The sequence below is a fragment of the Mauremys reevesii genome, linkage group 6 (genome assembly GCF_016161935.1).
Source record: "Mauremys reevesii isolate NIE-2019 linkage group 6, ASM1616193v1, whole genome shotgun sequence".
Taxonomy (NCBI): domain Eukaryota; kingdom Metazoa; phylum Chordata; order Testudines; family Geoemydidae; genus Mauremys; species Mauremys reevesii.
In genome coordinates, this window is record NC_052628.1 from 93,545,132 (window position 1) to 93,563,883 (window position 18,752).

Below are 18,752 nucleotides of genomic sequence, written 5' to 3' on the forward strand. Positions count from 1 at the left end.
ACTTACATTTACATATACATTCTCTAAATGTACCAAATTCATGTCAAGTCATAGTGGGGCCCAATGCTGCTCTCAGTGACATTAATGGGAGTTTTGTCCACTGACAGCAATGGCAGCAAGATCGAGCCCCAATAAATGAAAAACACTGGATTCCAAGCTGAAATCCTGAACCTACTGAAGTCAATGGCAAAATTCCTTTTGATTTCCTAGATATTACACCAAGTAGCAGTGCTATGCACTGACCTGTAATCAGGTACAGTGTAACCACTAGGCAAACTAGGCAGCCACCTAGGGCGCCAAAATTTGGGAGCGCCAAAAAGCAGTGTCTGGCGTCACGGGAGTCGGCTGAGCAGGGCAGGGTGGGGAGCAAGGCCTCCATAATAAACCCACCCCCGCAGCAAGGGGCACCATGCAGGATGGTCAGTGGGAGGCTGCGGCTGAGGGACGGAGCTGTTGGAGGAGGCAGGACACAGTCCTGAGCTCAGGTGAGCTTCACCCTTCAACGCGACGTGCCTGGGGCCAGGCGCAGCCACCTCCTGGGTCGAGGGAAAGTGAAATTAAACCCTACAGCACGACAGAGGGGAAAGGGCTGGCTCAGGTGCCGCTTCTAAACACCGACACCCCCCATCAGTGGCACTGTGCCAATGTAGGGAGCCGGCCCTGATCCCCAGGGAGATCCTCACTTGCTCCCTAGGAGAGCACAGCTCTGCCCTCCTTGCCTCTGGGTCCACCCCCTCCCCTCCGCAGGGCGAAGTATTCAAAGCCTGGGAATGTTTAGAGACCCTGCGATCTGGGGGCATTCTCAGCCTCCTTCTTGCTCATAGGTTCCTCTCGGCCAGAAGGGACTGTTGTGATCATCTCCTCCAACCCCCTTGTATTAATTCTAATGAACAATGCCACATTATGCAGTATTCATTTTTGAAAGTTTATAATAAGCGATGGTCTGGGGGGAGGGGAGGAGGATGGGGAGTGCAAGGTGGAAGTTTCACCTAGGGCACAAAATAGGCCCTGCCTGTAATGGTCTGCTTCGGTGCATGATTCAGAAAGATATGCTGCCTGAAAGGAAACAAAATTACTGGTGCAATCACGTGACATTACAATAATATTCCAGCGAGTAAACTAGAGCGTCTTTGTTCGCAGCTCTCAGACACTCAAAGTCGCATGATGACTTCTGCAATGAGTGGTTCAGTGGCTACAAAATATAGTGTAGAGAAAAATAGAAAGGTAAGATTCATTTTTTTGAAGTTTCCTGTCACTTTAAATTTCAAAATTTGGCATTTCTAGTATCAGCTATTTAGAACAAAAAGAAGAAATCGGCTAATGCAAGATTTGGAATTTGATTGGAGGTGTTAAAGATTTCAGGTAGTGCAACACTGGGGTCACTACGGCGCCAATCCTGTCAAGCTATGCTTACTTGTACCTGCTGTGAGTAGTTCCATTGAAATCACACTACACAATTTAAGCACCAGCATCAGTCTTTGATCTAACACTGGATCTCAGTAGGAAAGAGCAAAAAGAAAACGTATCTGTACACCTATCAATCACACGTAGGGAGAAAACCCAAGTATCTATAATATTCAACTAAACACCCAAGTGTAATTTTATATTATTCATTAGGTCTTTTCAATTTTCTAGTGTATCTTAAAACTTAAAGAATTGAGAGGGTTTTTTTTTCAAATTGCAGACATTTTCAAGAAAGACAAAATCCTATTTAAAAATTGAAACATTTTGGTTGTAAAAAGTATAGTGTTTTTGCAGCGGCTGAATTCACCTTCCCACCTATTCACATTTGGAAAGACATGCCGTTTCATTACACCTCCAGTTTTTCCTTTAATGAGATTTTGGGGTGTGAAAAGAATGCAGGAATGGGCCCTTATTGCACAGGGCAGTCCTCTCCCAAACTCACGGAATGAGGACTTTTGTTTACATGACTTTTAAACTCTTGAGCTCAGATACTCAGAGGTATTTCAGCACTTAAATCCCATGGGATTTAGGCACCTAGAAACATTGGAGGATCTTTATCGTTGTTCTCAGATGGGCCATCACTGCATCCAAACTGCACTACAGAATCACTAAAAAGCATTTTCCCAGGTTTCTCCACACTGAACACATGGGGGCCATACGGCTATAGAACTATTTATGCCTAAGCATTAATACATTGTTTTACTGAAAGCAGGGATCAGGTAAGGTAACAGAGAAATAAGCACCATATAATTCCTACTTGGCGAAATACAGCTTTAAAAAAGCAGCCCCATTTATTTTCCAGCATAAACACCACTCAGCTTCATACCATCTTTCCAGCTAAGGCACTGAAGTACAAATGAACTTTATTAGCAGGTAAGGCAGCCCCCTGTTCCAGTCTCTTTACTAAGCAGTATTACAATGAAGTACAAAAAGATTCAGTGCACTGAGGTGTGTAACTAAAGAATGTCCTTTGGAAAACATGCGCCTCACTTGCCCATAGGATATTCAGCTATGGAGGATGGAGCAATATCACTCTTGTGCATTGTGTGTCTATACTGTAATCAAAGGATGTGATTATAGCTTGTGTAGACATATTCCATCTAATCTAGCTAGCTTGGGTTCCAGAACAATAAACCCTCAGTAGCGTGAGCTTCTCCCATGAATAATTACCCAGGGTTCTAGGCAGGCTCACACAAGCCACACTGAAACTCCTCCTGCCACAATTTCACTGCTCCTGGGCCTGACCTACATTAAAGCTAGTTCAGGAATGCCACTCGACCTACAGTCCTACCCTGGGGTTACAGTATAGACATACCCTTGATTTTGTCCTTTCAGACTGACAGGTGGCAAAACTAACTGAGGCGTGTGATCACGCATTCAAAAGGCCAGAAGTCATCCTGCTTGATCACAAACGAGTGTAATTTTCCAGAGGCTTGTCATCGGTAGCAACAGCACTCTCTGCTCCTGCCTCTGTCTCCACTTTGACAGCTGGATTGAGCCTTGCAGGGGTGTAATCATTTCTTCTCATATCTGTGGAGGGGAACAAATTCAGTGACATGGGCAGTAACTGTTTGGAGAATATACACAGACTAAACATGAGCCAGACCCTGAGGGTGAGAGTAAGGGGCACATGAACCCTATATTGTGTATTTGGGGAGAGGGAGCTGCTGCACTGATCTGACTCTTCCTAAGAAACATCAGACCAGAGTGGGAGGAGATGCACTAGGGGAGGACCCATGGAGAGGCAGAAGGGGGTGGTGAACTTACACAAATATATTCTCCACTGTCCTACACTACTAGTTAATCATATGCAAGTCCTGCCCCTTCCTCCCCCATCCCAATATCCACTGGCCACAGAGGCAAGCAATCTGAAAGATACTATTACAACTCCTGATTCAGAATGAGGCAGCTATTCAAATCAAAGTACTTTTAATTAGAAAAAAAATACATAGATGGCAATTCTCTCTCTTTCATCCGACACCATGTTACAACACTTTTCATCCAGAACTGCAATTATTTTTGACACTCTGAGCCCCGTAAAACAGATCTGATCTGCATCATAATGAAAAGTACATTGCTAACAAATATAATGTATGTGATAGCTAGCTCCAAATATATGGAAAGCAAAAGCTGTGATGTATGGAGCCAGGTTTGAAGGCAACCTCCGCAAGCAGAGAAAGACTCACGGAGATCTCTCTGTCGGCTGGTGCATTGCTGATTTTTACAGAGTTCCTCAGATCCTTATTTAAACACTAGAAATTATTGTTGTTGGAAATGTATTGATCCCACTGGAAAGTGATCTATTATTTTACATGGAGAAGAAAATAATTGAATGTGTGTTTAATGGTAGGGGTTTACATCATGAACGCCAGACCTCTGACTGATGGCTTCTAATTTAAAAGTGACAGCCAGGCAAAAGAAAAAGGGAAATGGAGTGCCAATCAGTGCAGTGCAGCTTCACCTGTGCATGGAAAGGGAGCTCCAGATCATCAGCTTTACACAACTGACCAGAGCTCTGAGTAAATACCCGTCCTTAGTCATTTCAGGACCTTTGTTATTTTGCAGTTAGAAAGTTAGACCTGGACTGGAAATAAGTCACAACAGTATGCCCATTGCCCAAGATGCCACCAATACCAGCTTCTACAGAACACTGTTCTTAAGATGGATTTGCTGAGGAACATATAAAATCTTGCAGTTCATACCAGGAAGTTTCAGCTTCCTGCAGCAGGAGTTACAACGGTGCTTTGCAATGAAGTTTTTAATTGCATGTTCCCCTAGGTTTGCTGGTCCAAACACCATCCTTCCAGACCTGGAAGAAATAACAGAATATCAGTGAGCTGAAAGTTAAAGAAAGGATGCTCTTTATGCATTATCCCCTGGAATTCTACTCTTTAGAATGTAGTGGAGCTGTTTCAGGGATAAGTTATTCAGTGAGACCAATTTTTCTATGTAACAAACCAAAGTACAATCAAACCGTTTTAAATAAATGGGGTCAAACCTTGTCTCCAGTGCACAACTGGGGAGAATAATGAAGTTACCCTCCTTCAACTCAGCCTACGGAGGAGTACCAGGTTACTCCCTGGCTACTTCTGTAACCTCAGAGGTCCAGCAATACCATTGGCCACTGTGCTCTGTGTCCACTGGGGGAATCCCTGGTGGATCTACTCAGTCCCCACTAAAACCCTCTTGACAGAATTGTGCTCTATGGTGCTCAGGGGTCATGGGCTCCTGGTGTGGACCTTCCCCTATGTACCCAACAACAGGACCAGCATGGTTGTGCTGCACCAAGTATTCTCCAGGCCTACAGAATGAACAGGATTGTGGGAGACATTAAGGTATAAACCGTAGCTACCAAAGAGGTGAAATTCAATGTAACTTTGACCTGATTTAGGAACAGCTCATTTAAACAAATAAAGTTCCAGCATTTGCAAACAGAAAAAGGTTTCCTAAAACAAGCAGAGCTTTATTTACACCAACACCTGCCAGAAGTATAGGACTGTTAAGAATACAGTACATTGCTAGTAAACAAGGCTCTTCAATTATCTGCTTCCTACTGTACTCATTTCTGTATTCCTACACTTTCTGGGCAATTCAGCAATGTAACTAAATTCATTTATGGAAGCATACAGCATATTCTGGATGAAGCTGACAAAATAACAAATAGAAGTAAGATAAACCAGACATGTATTAGAAGAACTGCATAATTATAACAGATTCTTAATGTAGTCTGAAAGATCAGTGTTCATTAATTTTAATATTTCTCCACCATTATTCTCTAGGATTTAATTGACATTCTAGACATCACGGAACAGAGCACACAAGGAACACTTCCAAAGAAACTTTATGAAAGCTAATATTTTATTTTAATGACATGCAGAGTGGAAACAACACATTTTCAAATCTGAAATCAATTATAGCTCAGAAAAGCAGGCCTGAAAAAAAAGAATCTGACTCTCTCAAATCTCTACTCTCCATGCAAAAACACATCAATCACCTCCAAGGAGAGCAGCTTTCAAAAAGGGCATGGACAAAAATTGACTTTTCCTATATATATATAAAATGAATCTCTATTTCCCCTGGAGAGAAGTAGAGTGGCTACAATGAAGATACGCCAAACCTAGAATGGAAGGCCTGATAACTTAATGTCTGGCTGACAAGCAGTGACTGTTCCCTAACTTATTCAAGGAAATAACACAAGTAGGACTCTTTCTAGTGTCCTCAATGGCTCCTTCGTGCCACAGAAATAGAGTAGAAGCTGCATAGTATTAAAGTGCCATCAAAGCACTTTGAATAACATGGTACGTGGTAGTCGTTTCTGGCTTTTGGTCCAATCTGGTAAAGTGCGAACAAGTTTCAGTCATAGGCACCCTTGTAAGTAAAACAGCATGCCTGTGCTAATGCAGTGTGAATCTGTCTAGTCCTGTTCCCCCCCTCCCCGCCCCACCCCAGTGCCTAGTTGGTAGTGAAAATTGTTACATCCTGTCAGGAGCACCAGGAAGGCACTATTTAGCAGAGAATGCCTCCCAGATCTCTGGTGTACAGGAAAACACATGAGATTACAGGGACTGAAACTGTGTCTGGACACTGTCCCTGTATTTTCCTGGCAATAAAGTTTCACCTATTTATATTTGGGGCTGGAATCCAAACTGCGTCAATTTTCACACTGCACACCCAGGAGCAGCGCCAGAGTTTCTGGTACCCTAGGCAGAATTCAGGGGGCGGCATTTTGTGCACTCCCCCTGGGGCGCGTGGGAGCTTCCAGTTCCACTCCCATCACGCTGCCGAAGAAGGACCCTCCACCGAAATGCCGCAGGCGACAGCAGCAGTCATTGAGCTGCTCAATTGCCTGCCGCTGTTTTCCGAGGCACATCGGCAGAAGGTCCTTCTTCGGTGGCGCGACGGGAGCGGAACCAGAAGCTCCCGTGTGCCCCATGGGGAACACACAAAATGCTGCCCCCAAATCCTGGCACCCTAGGGTCGCCTAATGGAAGCGCCGGCCCTGTGCACATCTCATGTACCGCACACATGGGTCACATCCTTGGCTGACTTTGATCAGTTTAGCTCTGTTGAAGTCAATGAAACTATGCTGATTTACAGCAGCTAAAGCTCTGGCCCTGGGTTTAGTATTGGCCACCCTTTCTAAATACTTCTGTAATTTTAACCACTGAACTAGTGTATAGAAAACTACAGAACTGTTGTGAGAAATAGCATCAGACCATCGTAGGGGGGTGGGTCTTGGCATTAAGAACTCCATTTTAAAGGCAATGGTAGAATGCATGAAAGAAAAGACCCATTATGAGATAATGGCATAAATCTCCCACACAAATTACTTTAAAAATGAACCCCAGAATCAATGGAACTAAACAACACATTAATAATAATTATAATGATTATTAGTAGTAATAAAATATGCATCAGCCCCATCAGTCAGATGTCACCCACTCTCTTCTGGTATCTAAGAGAATGTGAGCTCAAAGATATGCCTTTGAGCCTTGCTAGCAACTTTTCAAGCAGTGTGCAATTTTTGGAGAAATAAGTCATCGATAAATGAAAACATAAAACAGACCCCGATATTGCTGGAATTTTTCCCTGGTGAGTGAGTGAAGGAGAAAGTTAAGAGTGCATTTTAAAGATTTTTTTTTTTTAGGAAGTATATCTCTGGAATGATCACTTTACACAAGTATGTTGCTAGCTGCATACAGTCTCCATCTGTAGCTTCATTGTTGTATTCTCTCAGATCACCAAGTCAAAACAATACTGTTTTGCTCTTACAGTTCTTAAGATTTTCCCTAACACATGAAGCACAAGCTGGGTTTTTTGCTTCATTAATCAGTGTCTGCTATAACTCATTTTTAGCTAGCAAATCGAATACCTGCCTATTTTTGGAGATAACAGAGCAAACAAAAAGGATTTTGTTCAACCTTTAAATGCAAACTATATAACTTGCTTTTATTAATCTGGGTGTAATGCTTTAAGTGCCCATAAATGATGGAAGGTACTTAACCCTTATTAACTGGAGTTCTTCAAGATGTGTGGTTCCCATCTGTATTTCACTGTGGGTACACATGCATTCCATGTGCCTGAAACTGTAGTATCCATTGGTCCATGCCCTTGCTGATGCTCTGTGCTAATTGTGTAAGAGGAAAAGTGGATCAACGCCTCTCCAGTTCCTCCTCTTACCACAAATCAGAAATGATCTTTAGCAGAGACGAAGGAGGGCACATAGTGGAATACAGATAGGGACCACACATCTCGAAGAACTCTGGTTACGAAGGGTACGTAACTTCCCTTTCTTCTTTGAGTGTTCGTCCCTATGTGTATTTCACTGTGGGTGACTGACAAGCAGTACTCAGCGAGAAGGAGGGCGCGATGATGGAGGAGGTCTGGTTGTTTGTAGAACCACTGCTTTCATTCCACTATGGCAACGAACAGTTGGGGTGACTTTCCGATCTGTTTTCTTCTCGATAGGTAAAATGCCAATGATCATCTCACATCAAGGGAAAGGTGTCTTTTCCTTTGCTGGCAGCATGGGGTTTTGGGAAGAGCAGAAGTAAGTGGATAGTCTGGTTTATGTGAAATTCCAAACTACTGTACGGGTGAATTTTGGATGTAGTCATAGTATTGTCTTTATCCAATAGTGTGCCATTAGGAACCACAGTTCACCTACCTGCCTGGCCAAGGTGATGGCAATGAGGAAAGCAACCTTCATAGACAGATGAAGCATTGAACAGGTAGCCAGGGGGTTGAAAGGTGGCTTGATAAGTGTTGAAAGTACTAAATTAAGGTCCCATTGAGGGGTTAGTTTTCGTGTTGGTGGGAAAGCTCTACTTAAACACTTTTAGAACCTGGAGGTGATTGGATAGATACAGAGAGTCATCTTTTGGAGGGTGACATGAGCTGATTGCCTATGGGAAAACCCACATCGAGCCAAGGGAAAGACCCATCTTCTTGAGTGTAAGGAAGTAATAAAATAGGTAGTTCTGATATCTTTGATCAGGAGACATACTGTGGTGTTGGGCCCAGACAGAAAAATGCTTCCACATGGCTAGAGAACATTTTCTGGTGGAGTCCTTTCTGCTTTAGTGAGCATGGCTTGTACAGTTTCTGAATAGGAATGTTCTAGATCCAACACCTATTCAAATACCAACCCGTGAGGTGAAGAGCTTCTCAGTTGGGATTTCTGCTCATGAGTCAAGAGGACCTGAAAGGGATGAATGTTGATGGATGGCTGGGCTGGCATATGCAGGAGACCTGGGAAGCGGAACAGTTCAGGCCATTTGGACACAATGAGAATGGCTCATGCTCTGTACTGTCAAATCTTCCACAAATCTTGAGGAAGTAGCGGTATAGGAGGAAAGGCATAGTGCAAATGGTCTACCCAAAGAAGTAGGACAGCATCACCTCTGAAGAACTGACCCTGAGCTCCCTTGGAACAGTATGTACTGTACTTCCCATTTGTCTGGGAGCAGGTCCCAGGTAGGCTCCCCCTGACCAAAGATGCTGTTTACCACTGAGCTGTGAGACACCCATTCATGATCAGTGGCAAAATACCTGCTGATGCTGTCCGCCAGTGAATTTTGGGCTCCAGGGTGGTATGCTGCTGATAGGGTGATTGTGATTCTTCCAGTTCCATACATTGACCACTTCTATACACAAGGGAATGGAACTTACTCTTCCCTGTTTGTGTATGTAGAATATGGTTGTCATATTGTCTGACATTATGAGAGAGCATAAGATTGGATTAATGGCAAGAATGCTCTGCATGCTTCTCTGACTGCTCTGCATTCCACGAGATTTATGTGCACTCTGGTTCCCAGGCCATCCCAGTGCCCTGTGCTATGTGACTGTCCATGTGCATCCCCCAACCTAACAAGCAGGCAGCTGTGATTATTGTCCTGTTGGGTGTGGGGGATAGGAAAGGAATGTCCATGCATACTTGTGCAGAATCTTTCCACCAAATCAGAAAGGCCCTTATCTTATTGGGGATTATCACTACAGTGTTCATGCTGTTTGCTCAGTATATACACTGTTTGAAGCCAAGCATACAGGCATGGAGGTGGATGAACGGCGGTACGTAAGTAGATGATGGCACGTGACCTAGGAGAGTAAGGCAAATCCAGACCAATGTCAGAGGATTGTGCATAACCTGATTTATTGGGTTGCCCATGAGTTGGAATCTGTCCAACTCAGCAATGGAGCTGAGCCCTTGTTTTGAATCTAAGGTCACGCCTATGAAATCTATAGTTTGAGCCAGAGTCAGGATAGACTTTTGCATGTTCACAGAGATTCCCAGGGATTCTAGGAGATGGAGCAGCGATGAGGCTGATGTTATGACACCTGAATATGTCCTGTCTGTAAGAAGCCCATCATCTAGACACTGGAAGATAGTAGAACCACCTGGTCTAAATTGTGTGGCTACTACAGAAAATAATTTTGTAAAGACACTGGGTGTAGTTGCTAGACCGAACAGGAGTTGTGTTGTGTGTCCTGGGCTTCCTCTAAGGGCATTTACAGCTCTTCTGCCACTCTCTGAACCAGCTCTTGGAATTGTCTGTGGTCATCAGGAAGAGACAGCGAGACTGGAGCAACCACTTCATCCTCCTCTTCTTCCATAGGCTCAGGAGTTTCCCTTTGACCTCTGGGAGGAAAGGGATGGCAAGACTCCCTATTGACTCATATGGACTCTGGGTACTGTGCGTATGGGTCCTGTGGCCCCAAGTAAGGCCAGTACGAGGGGTCAAAAGTAGATTGTCTTATGTTTGTTGTGAAACACCTAGCACATACTTGCAATAATACATATATAGTATCTATAATCAACACGTGATAGTAATTACTTATTAATATTGTGTGAATGTTTATTAATTACTAATGGTATTGATAATACAGATAATATTAGTAATAATGGTGGTTTTGGAGACAAGAGATCAAGTTTTTACTCCCAGTTCTGGAATTGACTTGTTCTGTGCCCTGGGCAAGTCATTTAATATTTCTGAACTTGTTTCCCCTTTTGTGAAATTGGGTTAATGATATGTACCTAGTACTTAGGGTGCTGTGACATCTAACTGGAGTCAAGACTTGATCTGACACTCTGATCCATACAGCAAAAGTTGTCTGTCTGTGGAACCCCACTGACCTGGGGCCTCCATGCAGGATTAAGGGCTTGTCCACACAAACATTTAGTTCACACGAAGCTGAGGTGTGACTATACCCCTGACTTGGTCTGCCATGCACTACCTGATTCCGTGGGACCTAACAGTATAATAGTATGCCTTGATCTTCTCTGCTTTGAAACATGAGTAGATTAAAGTGCACTGACAAACTTTTGGTGCACATTATCAGGGTCCACATGAACAGTTAGTATGCAGTATATTCACACCCCAGCTTGCTGTTAACTCAGCGTTCATGTAAACAAGCCCCAAGTGTCATAATTTAAGGTCAGAAGGGGCCATTAGATCATCTAGTATGACCTCCTGTACACCCCAGACCAGAAACAAAACCATTTTGTCTCCCCACACAGAGGAGTGAAGTTCGGGAACAGCCTTCCAAGGGGAGTAGTGGGGGCAAAAGACATATCTGGCTTCAAGACTAAGCTTGATAATTTTATGGAGGGGATGGCATGATGGGATAGCCTAATTTTGGCAATTAATTCATCTTTGATTATTAGCAGGTAAATATGCCTAATGGTCTGTGATGGGATGTTAGATGGGGTGGGATCTGAGTTATTACAAATAATTCTTTCCTGGGTGATGTCTGGTGAGTCTTGCCCACATGCTCAGGGTTTAGCTGATCGCCATATTTGGGGTCGGGAAGGAATTTTCCTCCAGGGCAGATTGGCAGAGGCCCTGGAGGTTTTTCACCTTCCTCTGCAGCATGGGGCACAGGTCACTTGCTGGAGGATTCTCTGCACTTTGAGGTCTTTAAACCACGATTTGAGGAGTTCAGTAACTCAGACATAGGTTAGGGGTTTGTTACAGGAGTGGGTGGGTGAGATTCTGTGGCCTGCGTTGTGCAGGAGGTCAGACTAGATGGTCCCTTCTGACCTTAAAGTCTATGAGTCTATGGATCCGAGCCATTGTATATGAATTGTTGTGTATATAAAAAACACTATTAACAATCCTGCTGTGAAACCAGGAATCTTGTGTCCCCAGTCCCCTCCCCATTCTCCTAGATCACATATAATTATTCAGTTGGAACTACACCATCTGGAAAAAAACAGAACTACTACATTCAAATCAATATTTAATTCCTGACTAAAAAAAAAAATCAAAAACACTCATTAGCTATCAATTGTCTGAAATGAATTACATCAAACACACCATGTTCTGAAATGACAGCTAATAAAATGACAATAAACTTACTGCTTGCCTTCAGGTTTAATAACAGATGGATCTGTCAGGTCTTCCCCAACACCTACAGTAAATTAGAAGAGAGTGTTACAAGCAGAGATTGTTTTTTTAAATATCGTGTTATAAAATCATAACCAATGTAAATATCAATTTCCTCTGTAGACTCTAAATTTACACTTAAGGTAAAAATAAAATGCTGTAGCTATTTGTTAAAAATAGACAGTCAAATGCTAATTGTTCTCACCCCATTCCTGATATTACATGCTCATGGATTTATGAATGGATAGGCTAGAAACTTACCCAAATGGCTCTATACTATGAAAGCATAGAAAGAGTTGCCAAAACTGTTGTAACTACAGTAAAATGAGGCCTGTACTCATGTTGAATAGCACCTTATTTCATTATTAAAATCCTGTTGATTTCATTAGGACCACTCACGGGGAAAGGTGCTATTCAAGGTGAGCAAGGGTATCAGAATATGTCTCTTTATTTAGATGTTGTGATGTGAGGATGCTGGGGTATATTCTCCACTTTGGTGGTGGTTATAGTAGAGTTAGATCGGTAACTCCAATCAGTGCTAATAGGCGTTTTGTGGTAAATGAATGGAAGAACAGTTTCCTTTGTGCTAAACTCCTCTCCTCAAACCAATGCCCCATTAGGGCTTATGGGATTCTACTTTAAAAAGTCGTTGCCTTATATCTGAGTAAATGATTAGGCTGCTGATGTACAGGAAAACTTCCATGAACATTAGCATCCAATTATTTTAATTCCCAGGGTCCATTAGTGATGAACTCATGTGCTGCAATGGATACAGGTAGATAGGTGAAGAATAGCTATAACTATTGTGCTCACCATATGTTAAAACACCTAAAAATTTGTAACACATTCCAATGACAACGGGCCTTTGTTAATACAGAATATATTTAAATAAAAGTATAATAAATATAGATATTATGTGTGTGAGAGACAGATTTTTTACACACACACGCCCCTTTAGTTGAAACTTTCCAATAGACAGACTAGTCTGCCTGGAATTCCAATTGGAACAGATTTTGTGCTCTGATTCGAGAGCTCCAGTTTAGGGACAGCCAATGTAGTATGGACAACCCAAAACGCTGACCCAAATTTAAGTCAGACCTTTTCTGAGGTTTAAAAGAATTTTGTAAATAATTTTACTCCATTTTTTTCACACTTCTCTTTCCTGGTTTGGGATGGAAATGAGGGCCTCAGTTCTGCAAAGATTTATGCACATACTTCCCTGTTCCAGGCTCAAGCCAGTAGTACTCCTGCCAATTTCAGAAGTACTGTACTAAACCAAATTTTAAAAATAAAGGAGGAAGTGTGGCTCAGTTCCAATATGTTATAACAAAGATACACAAAGTCTTTTTATATTTCTTAATGTGAAGATAAAATCAAATGAAGGCCAGCATGGATTTAATGGCTGATTTTGCTTGACCAGGAAGTCTTACTGTAATTCACAGCTTCTGAATGCTGTAAAATGTAAATAGGATAAACCTATGTCTAGCAGTGCAAATTGCCCTTGACAGGATTGAGAGCCAATGATGTTTAAACTGCTTGATGGATGGTGTTCATTTTCTGTACACAGTTCTGTAAAAAGGGAACATTTTAAATATACCATGTTCCCTTTACACGTGTATTGTAAAGTGATCATACCACACACTCTGTGCTCTTTTGAGGAGCCACTAGGCTCTGTGAATAGTTCTCAGAACTGCAACTTAAACTGTTTATAGTTTTATTAATGAAAAATATAAACAACAACTGATGCCAGTTTTCAGCCTTCTGATGAGAAAAATGTGTTTTTGTTGCAAATATTTAACAATCTTCATCAACATTAACATGTGAAGTGGGTTTTATACAGCTAATTGAAATGTTACTGTGCATTGTTTTAGTACACGGTGCTTGTACACATAAACTAGATATATGGGGCCAGATAGTGTTCTCATTTACACCTATATAAATTTGGAGTAACTCCATGGATGTCTTTGGAATTGCTCAGGATTTTTATGGGTGTAAACGGGAGCAGAATTTGGCTCTTTTTCTCTAAGTTGAATTCAACGTTGTTTTCTTATTGGCATCTCTAAGTTATATAATAATCTTGCATTTTGGCAGTCACCTTGCAAATCCAGGACAAGGAGCTCTCCTCGGGTGTACTCATAGGTCCAGTGAGAGAAGGCCAACATCATCTCTTCCAGCAAATTGCTGGGGGAAATCTCATCCCCGTTGTTGTTGTTGTACTTGCAGAACTCACCCGTCATGTACTTCTCTATGGTGAGCCACTGATTGGCTGAATGGCAATATATTAAAAAAACCTCCAGAAACCTGTGGGTAAAAATGCTGTCAGTCAGGAGCTGGCAGGATGATGAGTGTCCTCACAGTCAGGTCACAATTATTACCGAACAAAGCAAATATACTGAAAAGTGGGACACTACTCCACCACTTACAAACTTCAAACCTCTTAGAAAACTCTCAGCAGCAGAAGATAACAAATGGTAGATAGCAGGGAGTCATTCCTGAGACACGTAACCTACTGGAGAAGACACTTCAGAGAATGATCTCAAAACAAAGCCCTTCTGTGGACAGGAGTGTCAGTGAACAAGAAGTGTATGCTGAGTAAACCAGGAAATGCCATTGTTACACTAGCTAATCTCTACAGCACCGTCTAGGCTACAAGCTAAGGGTGTTATTCCCCTGTTCACATACACATACTTGCACTAACTCTCATTGATCTAGCACAAGTATAAATAGTAGTGTATCTGCATTAGCAGGAGTAGCAGCAGTGAGGGCACAGGCCAAATTTCAGGCAGGTTTGTACTTGGCACAGTTAAGCCATGCCTCAATTGCCGCTACTCATGCTATCACAGCAACACTCCTATTTACACTTGCTCTTGTTCGAGAAGAGCTAACACAAGTATATGTTCTCAAGCAGGGGAATCACTCCCCTACCTCGTAGTGCAAGCATAGCATAAATAGATGGACTGAAATCTTTAAGATTAATTAAAGAAATGCCCTTGAACAATAAGTGCTATAAAATGCTAAGTCAGGACCCCTTTGGAAAGTTAATTTACCATCACGCACCATTTTGTAAAAGAGGTGCAAAGTTGCACTCCTTCCCCTGCGAAAGCCTGATGATATTCTCCAAAATAACAAAAAAAATCTTCATTTTTATAAGGCACACTTGGACTCATAGCATGCACTATGTTACACCTGATAATCTACTCAGTGTAAATCAGGAGAAACTCCACTAAAGTCAGTGGAACTGGGGTTTACCCCAGTGTAAAACTAATGTGAAAGGCTATTTAGTGTTTAGGTTCTCTCTGTTAAGATGGCTCAAATCTTCCTTTCTTCTGCAGAAAGGAAGGCGTAAATTTATGTATGCAGTTTACTATTGTGAGGAAAATACTGTTTTGTTTTTGTGTTTTTTGGGGGGAAGAGTTGTCTTTTTGAGGGGCTGGGTTCCTCTCAAACTCAAAAACTTTCCTCAAAATAAACCAGTCTAAAGATATCCAGTGACCAGTAATGCTCATAGATGCCACAGCATCTAAGTAATGGGGTGAACAGGGAGAATATTCATAGACTTTAAGGCCAGAAGGGACCATCCTGAACATCTAGTCCAGTGGTTCTGAATTTGGGGTACATGTATCCCTGGGGGTACGCACAAGTCTTCCAGGGGGTACATCAACTCATCTAGATATTTGCCTAGTTTTACAACAGGCTACATAAAAAGCACTAGCAAAGTCAGTACAAACTAAAATTTCATACAGACAATGACTTGTTTATACTGCTCTATATACTATGTACTGAAGTGTAAGTATAATATTTATATTCCAATTGCTTTATTTTATAATTATATGGTAAAAATGAGAAAGTAAGCAGTTTTTCAGTAATAGTATGCTGGGACGCTTTTTGTATTTTTATGTCTGATTTTGTAAGCAAGTATTTTTTAAGTGAGGTGAAACTTGTGGGTACGCAAGACAAATCAGATTCCTGCAAGGAGTACAGTAGTGTGGAAAGGTTAAGAGCCACTAATCTAGTCTGACTTCCTGCATATCACAGGACACAGAACCTCACCCACCCACTCCTGTAGTCAGCCCATAACCTCTGGTTGAGTTACTGATGTCCTCAAATCTAGACTTCCAGATGTCAAGTTACAGAGAATCCACCATTTACCATAGTTCAAATGAGCAAGTGACCTATGTCCCACTCTGCAGAGGAAGGCAAAAAACCCTCCAGGATCTCTGCAACTTTGATCTGAATACTGAATCATAGTTCTACATTTCCTAAGGGGGAAAAATATGCTCATAAAGGTAACTAACTAATAAACAGCATATAGTGAGATGGAATTGGCTTGTGTAGAAGTGTGGCTGCTACTGAACAAGCAAGAATATTTCCCAAGAGTATTTCTGGGTACTGGGTAATGGGAATGTTTTTGGGACAGGATCAAATGCTCATGGTTTCCACATCTGATGGTGCTTATTCACCCCTGATATACTAGTCATGTAATACAAAGAGATCATATCCATGCCCACTGAATAGAAAGACTCCCACTGACTTCAATGGGCTCTAGATTAGGCCTTATATATATATATATTCATAGATTGTAACACACATGAGGTCACCATTCCCACAGAAGCACAAGTTTTAATAGTGGCATTTCTACAGATGGTATAGAAAAAACAGGGCTGTGCCAAAAACAGAAGGAAAAGTATTGGTGCACATAACAAAATATATGCCCTAATTACGGGTCTTCAAACATCTGGGCTCTCATACTTTCCAAACCAGACCTGCTCATCCCTCCTAAACATGAGGGTTTGCTTTTCTGAAGTGGAAAGCTATTTTCACTTTGATAAAACTTTGATGAGCAGAAGGCCTTATATTTCCTGTCATACTCTGTAAAGTTCCTTGTAAAAGAAACAGTAAAACTTTACTTTAAGGACTCAGTAGCAAATATTGATCTGCTTTACATATGAATACAGATCTATGGGAATGTTCAAATTATAAGCGATTCTTTACGTGCACTCTCTCTTCAGGCCACTGGAAACTAGTTCACAACCCTGAAAGGATCTCTCCCCTCCCCAAAGCAGCTACATCTCAGAGCAGCATGCTCAGCAGAACTGGAGACCAGCTGTTCTCTCACTAACACCTTGCCTTCCTTTTTGCTCAGTAAGGGCCTTTTCCAAAGGCCACTGAAGTCAGTGATGGTCTTTCCAATTATTTTTCAATGAACTTTGCTTCAGACTCTTCTTTCACAAACTTCTTCAACGCCAACAAGCAACAGATACACTTAGAAAAATTCTGCAGTGTCTCTAATTCATCTATATTTATTTTATTTACTTATTTCAGTTTAATTAATGCCCAGCATAAGCCCTATACACTTTACAAATATTAAAAGCATGGACACAATTTCTTTTTGATAGGCATCTATTAAAAAAGCCTCCCTAATCTGCCCCAGTTAATGCACTCCACCAAATCCTTTATATTTCCCCAAAATTCCCTCACCCACCCAGTCAGATGTTATCAACCTACCCCCTCCATAAAAACTACACAGAAAAAAATAGGCCTTGAAAGACTGTCAACAAAGCTGGGCTTCGTCAGACCACAGAGAAGGGGAATAAGTTCCCTACTTGAGAGGTCTCGCTGAAAACCCCCTGCCCCCAGCACCCAAATATTGCAGAAAGTTGTATTTAGTCTTTTCCACCTCGCTCTTGAAAGGCCGTTTCCCTACCTTGGGGTATATGGAATGCTATGTGGCTTCAGTTGGTTGAAGGTATATATCAGCTTCTGAGCAGCCCTTTGTTGTTGTATTTCCTAAACAAGAACACATTTATAGGTATTACTTTTACGTAAGCCTATAAAGAAAGGCCAGAATATATAAAGAAAGGGAGTGTTCCTTACTAATCATAAATAGGAGATGGATTTTTTCCATGCTCCTCTCTCCAATAAGGTTGTAACCATAATTAAACAGCAAGTCACTCCAGGCTGGAAGTGTTTACATGTACCAAACCATTTCATACCTGCCAAACTGGGCTGGACAGTTTCCCTGCAGGTTTATACTTACCCTCAGGCACAGATGTAGCACTGTACCCTCCCGAAAGATCGTCTGCCATGTCTGAACCACTTCAGGAAGAAACGACTTCACAATGAAGACTTGTCCCAACTTCAATACATCATTCTCAGACCAGGTACAAATGACCTTCATGGCTCTCCGGAGACCTCCATCCATCTCCTCTTGGGACAAGACCTGGATCATTGCAGCCATCCCACGCTGTGACCAGGACGACATGCTTTTATCTAGGTTCAAAGGCGAACTCTCTTCTAGCCTATAGATTGTCACCTCCTCTCCAGCTGAGGTCGAAAGAAGTTTTATTTATAAATATCACAAATCACAGCAACATCATTTGAGACTTACCTTTCTTCCCCTAAAATAGCATATAACTTTCTCACTTTACAGTACTTAACAATATGGGCTTCCACTATGCTACCGTATTCCTGAAATATCATCCAAGTCTTCTATTGTTCACTAAGGTGATGTTCAACCCTGTTCAGAGGGCCAGCACAACAACTATGGACCCCTTAAATTACATTGTCTCTCTATTTTGAGGATATATATGGTACATAGAGTTTGTACTGGTCTTCTTCATCGGGATGAATTCCAGCCTTCAAGCATGCTTCAACACAAGCTAACTGCCTTGGTTTAAACCAGTGGATCTTACTGAATACAATTGTGGTCATTTTCTTCTTTTCAGTGGCTTTTCTCAGTGTCAGCAGACTTACTGGATTTTAGGGATGATTGGGTCTAAATATTTGCTTTTAAACAAAATATGCTGAGACTCACTCTCTCCCTTTTAGGCTGTATTTGTATAAAAGAAGATTATTTATCTTACAGAAAACAATTAAAATCGATACTACTCATACCATTTTTCC

The 18,752-nt window shown here is 41.8% G+C and overlaps 1 protein-coding gene across 1 annotated transcript in view; it reads right to left on the bottom strand.

Annotated features, from left to right (window-relative positions):
• Positions 1–2,351: 2,351 nt before the first annotated feature.
• The window catches only part of TRPM6 (transient receptor potential cation channel subfamily M member 6), a 126,383-nt gene continuing 109,982 nt past the window's right edge, over positions 2,352–18,752 (bottom strand). The window contains exons 34-39 of the mRNA XM_039545637.1: positions 17,887–18,173; positions 17,554–17,636; positions 13,945–14,150; positions 11,823–11,874; positions 4,167–4,273; positions 2,352–2,994 (exon numbers count right to left, since the gene is read on the bottom strand). Coding sequence (XP_039401571.1) covers positions 2,870–2,994; positions 4,167–4,273; positions 11,823–11,874; positions 13,945–14,150; positions 17,554–17,636; positions 17,887–18,173 — 860 coding nt within the window. The 3' untranslated portion in view covers positions 2,352–2,869. The remainder of the gene's footprint in view (positions 2,995–4,166; positions 4,274–11,822; positions 11,875–13,944; positions 14,151–17,553; positions 17,637–17,886; positions 18,174–18,752) is intronic.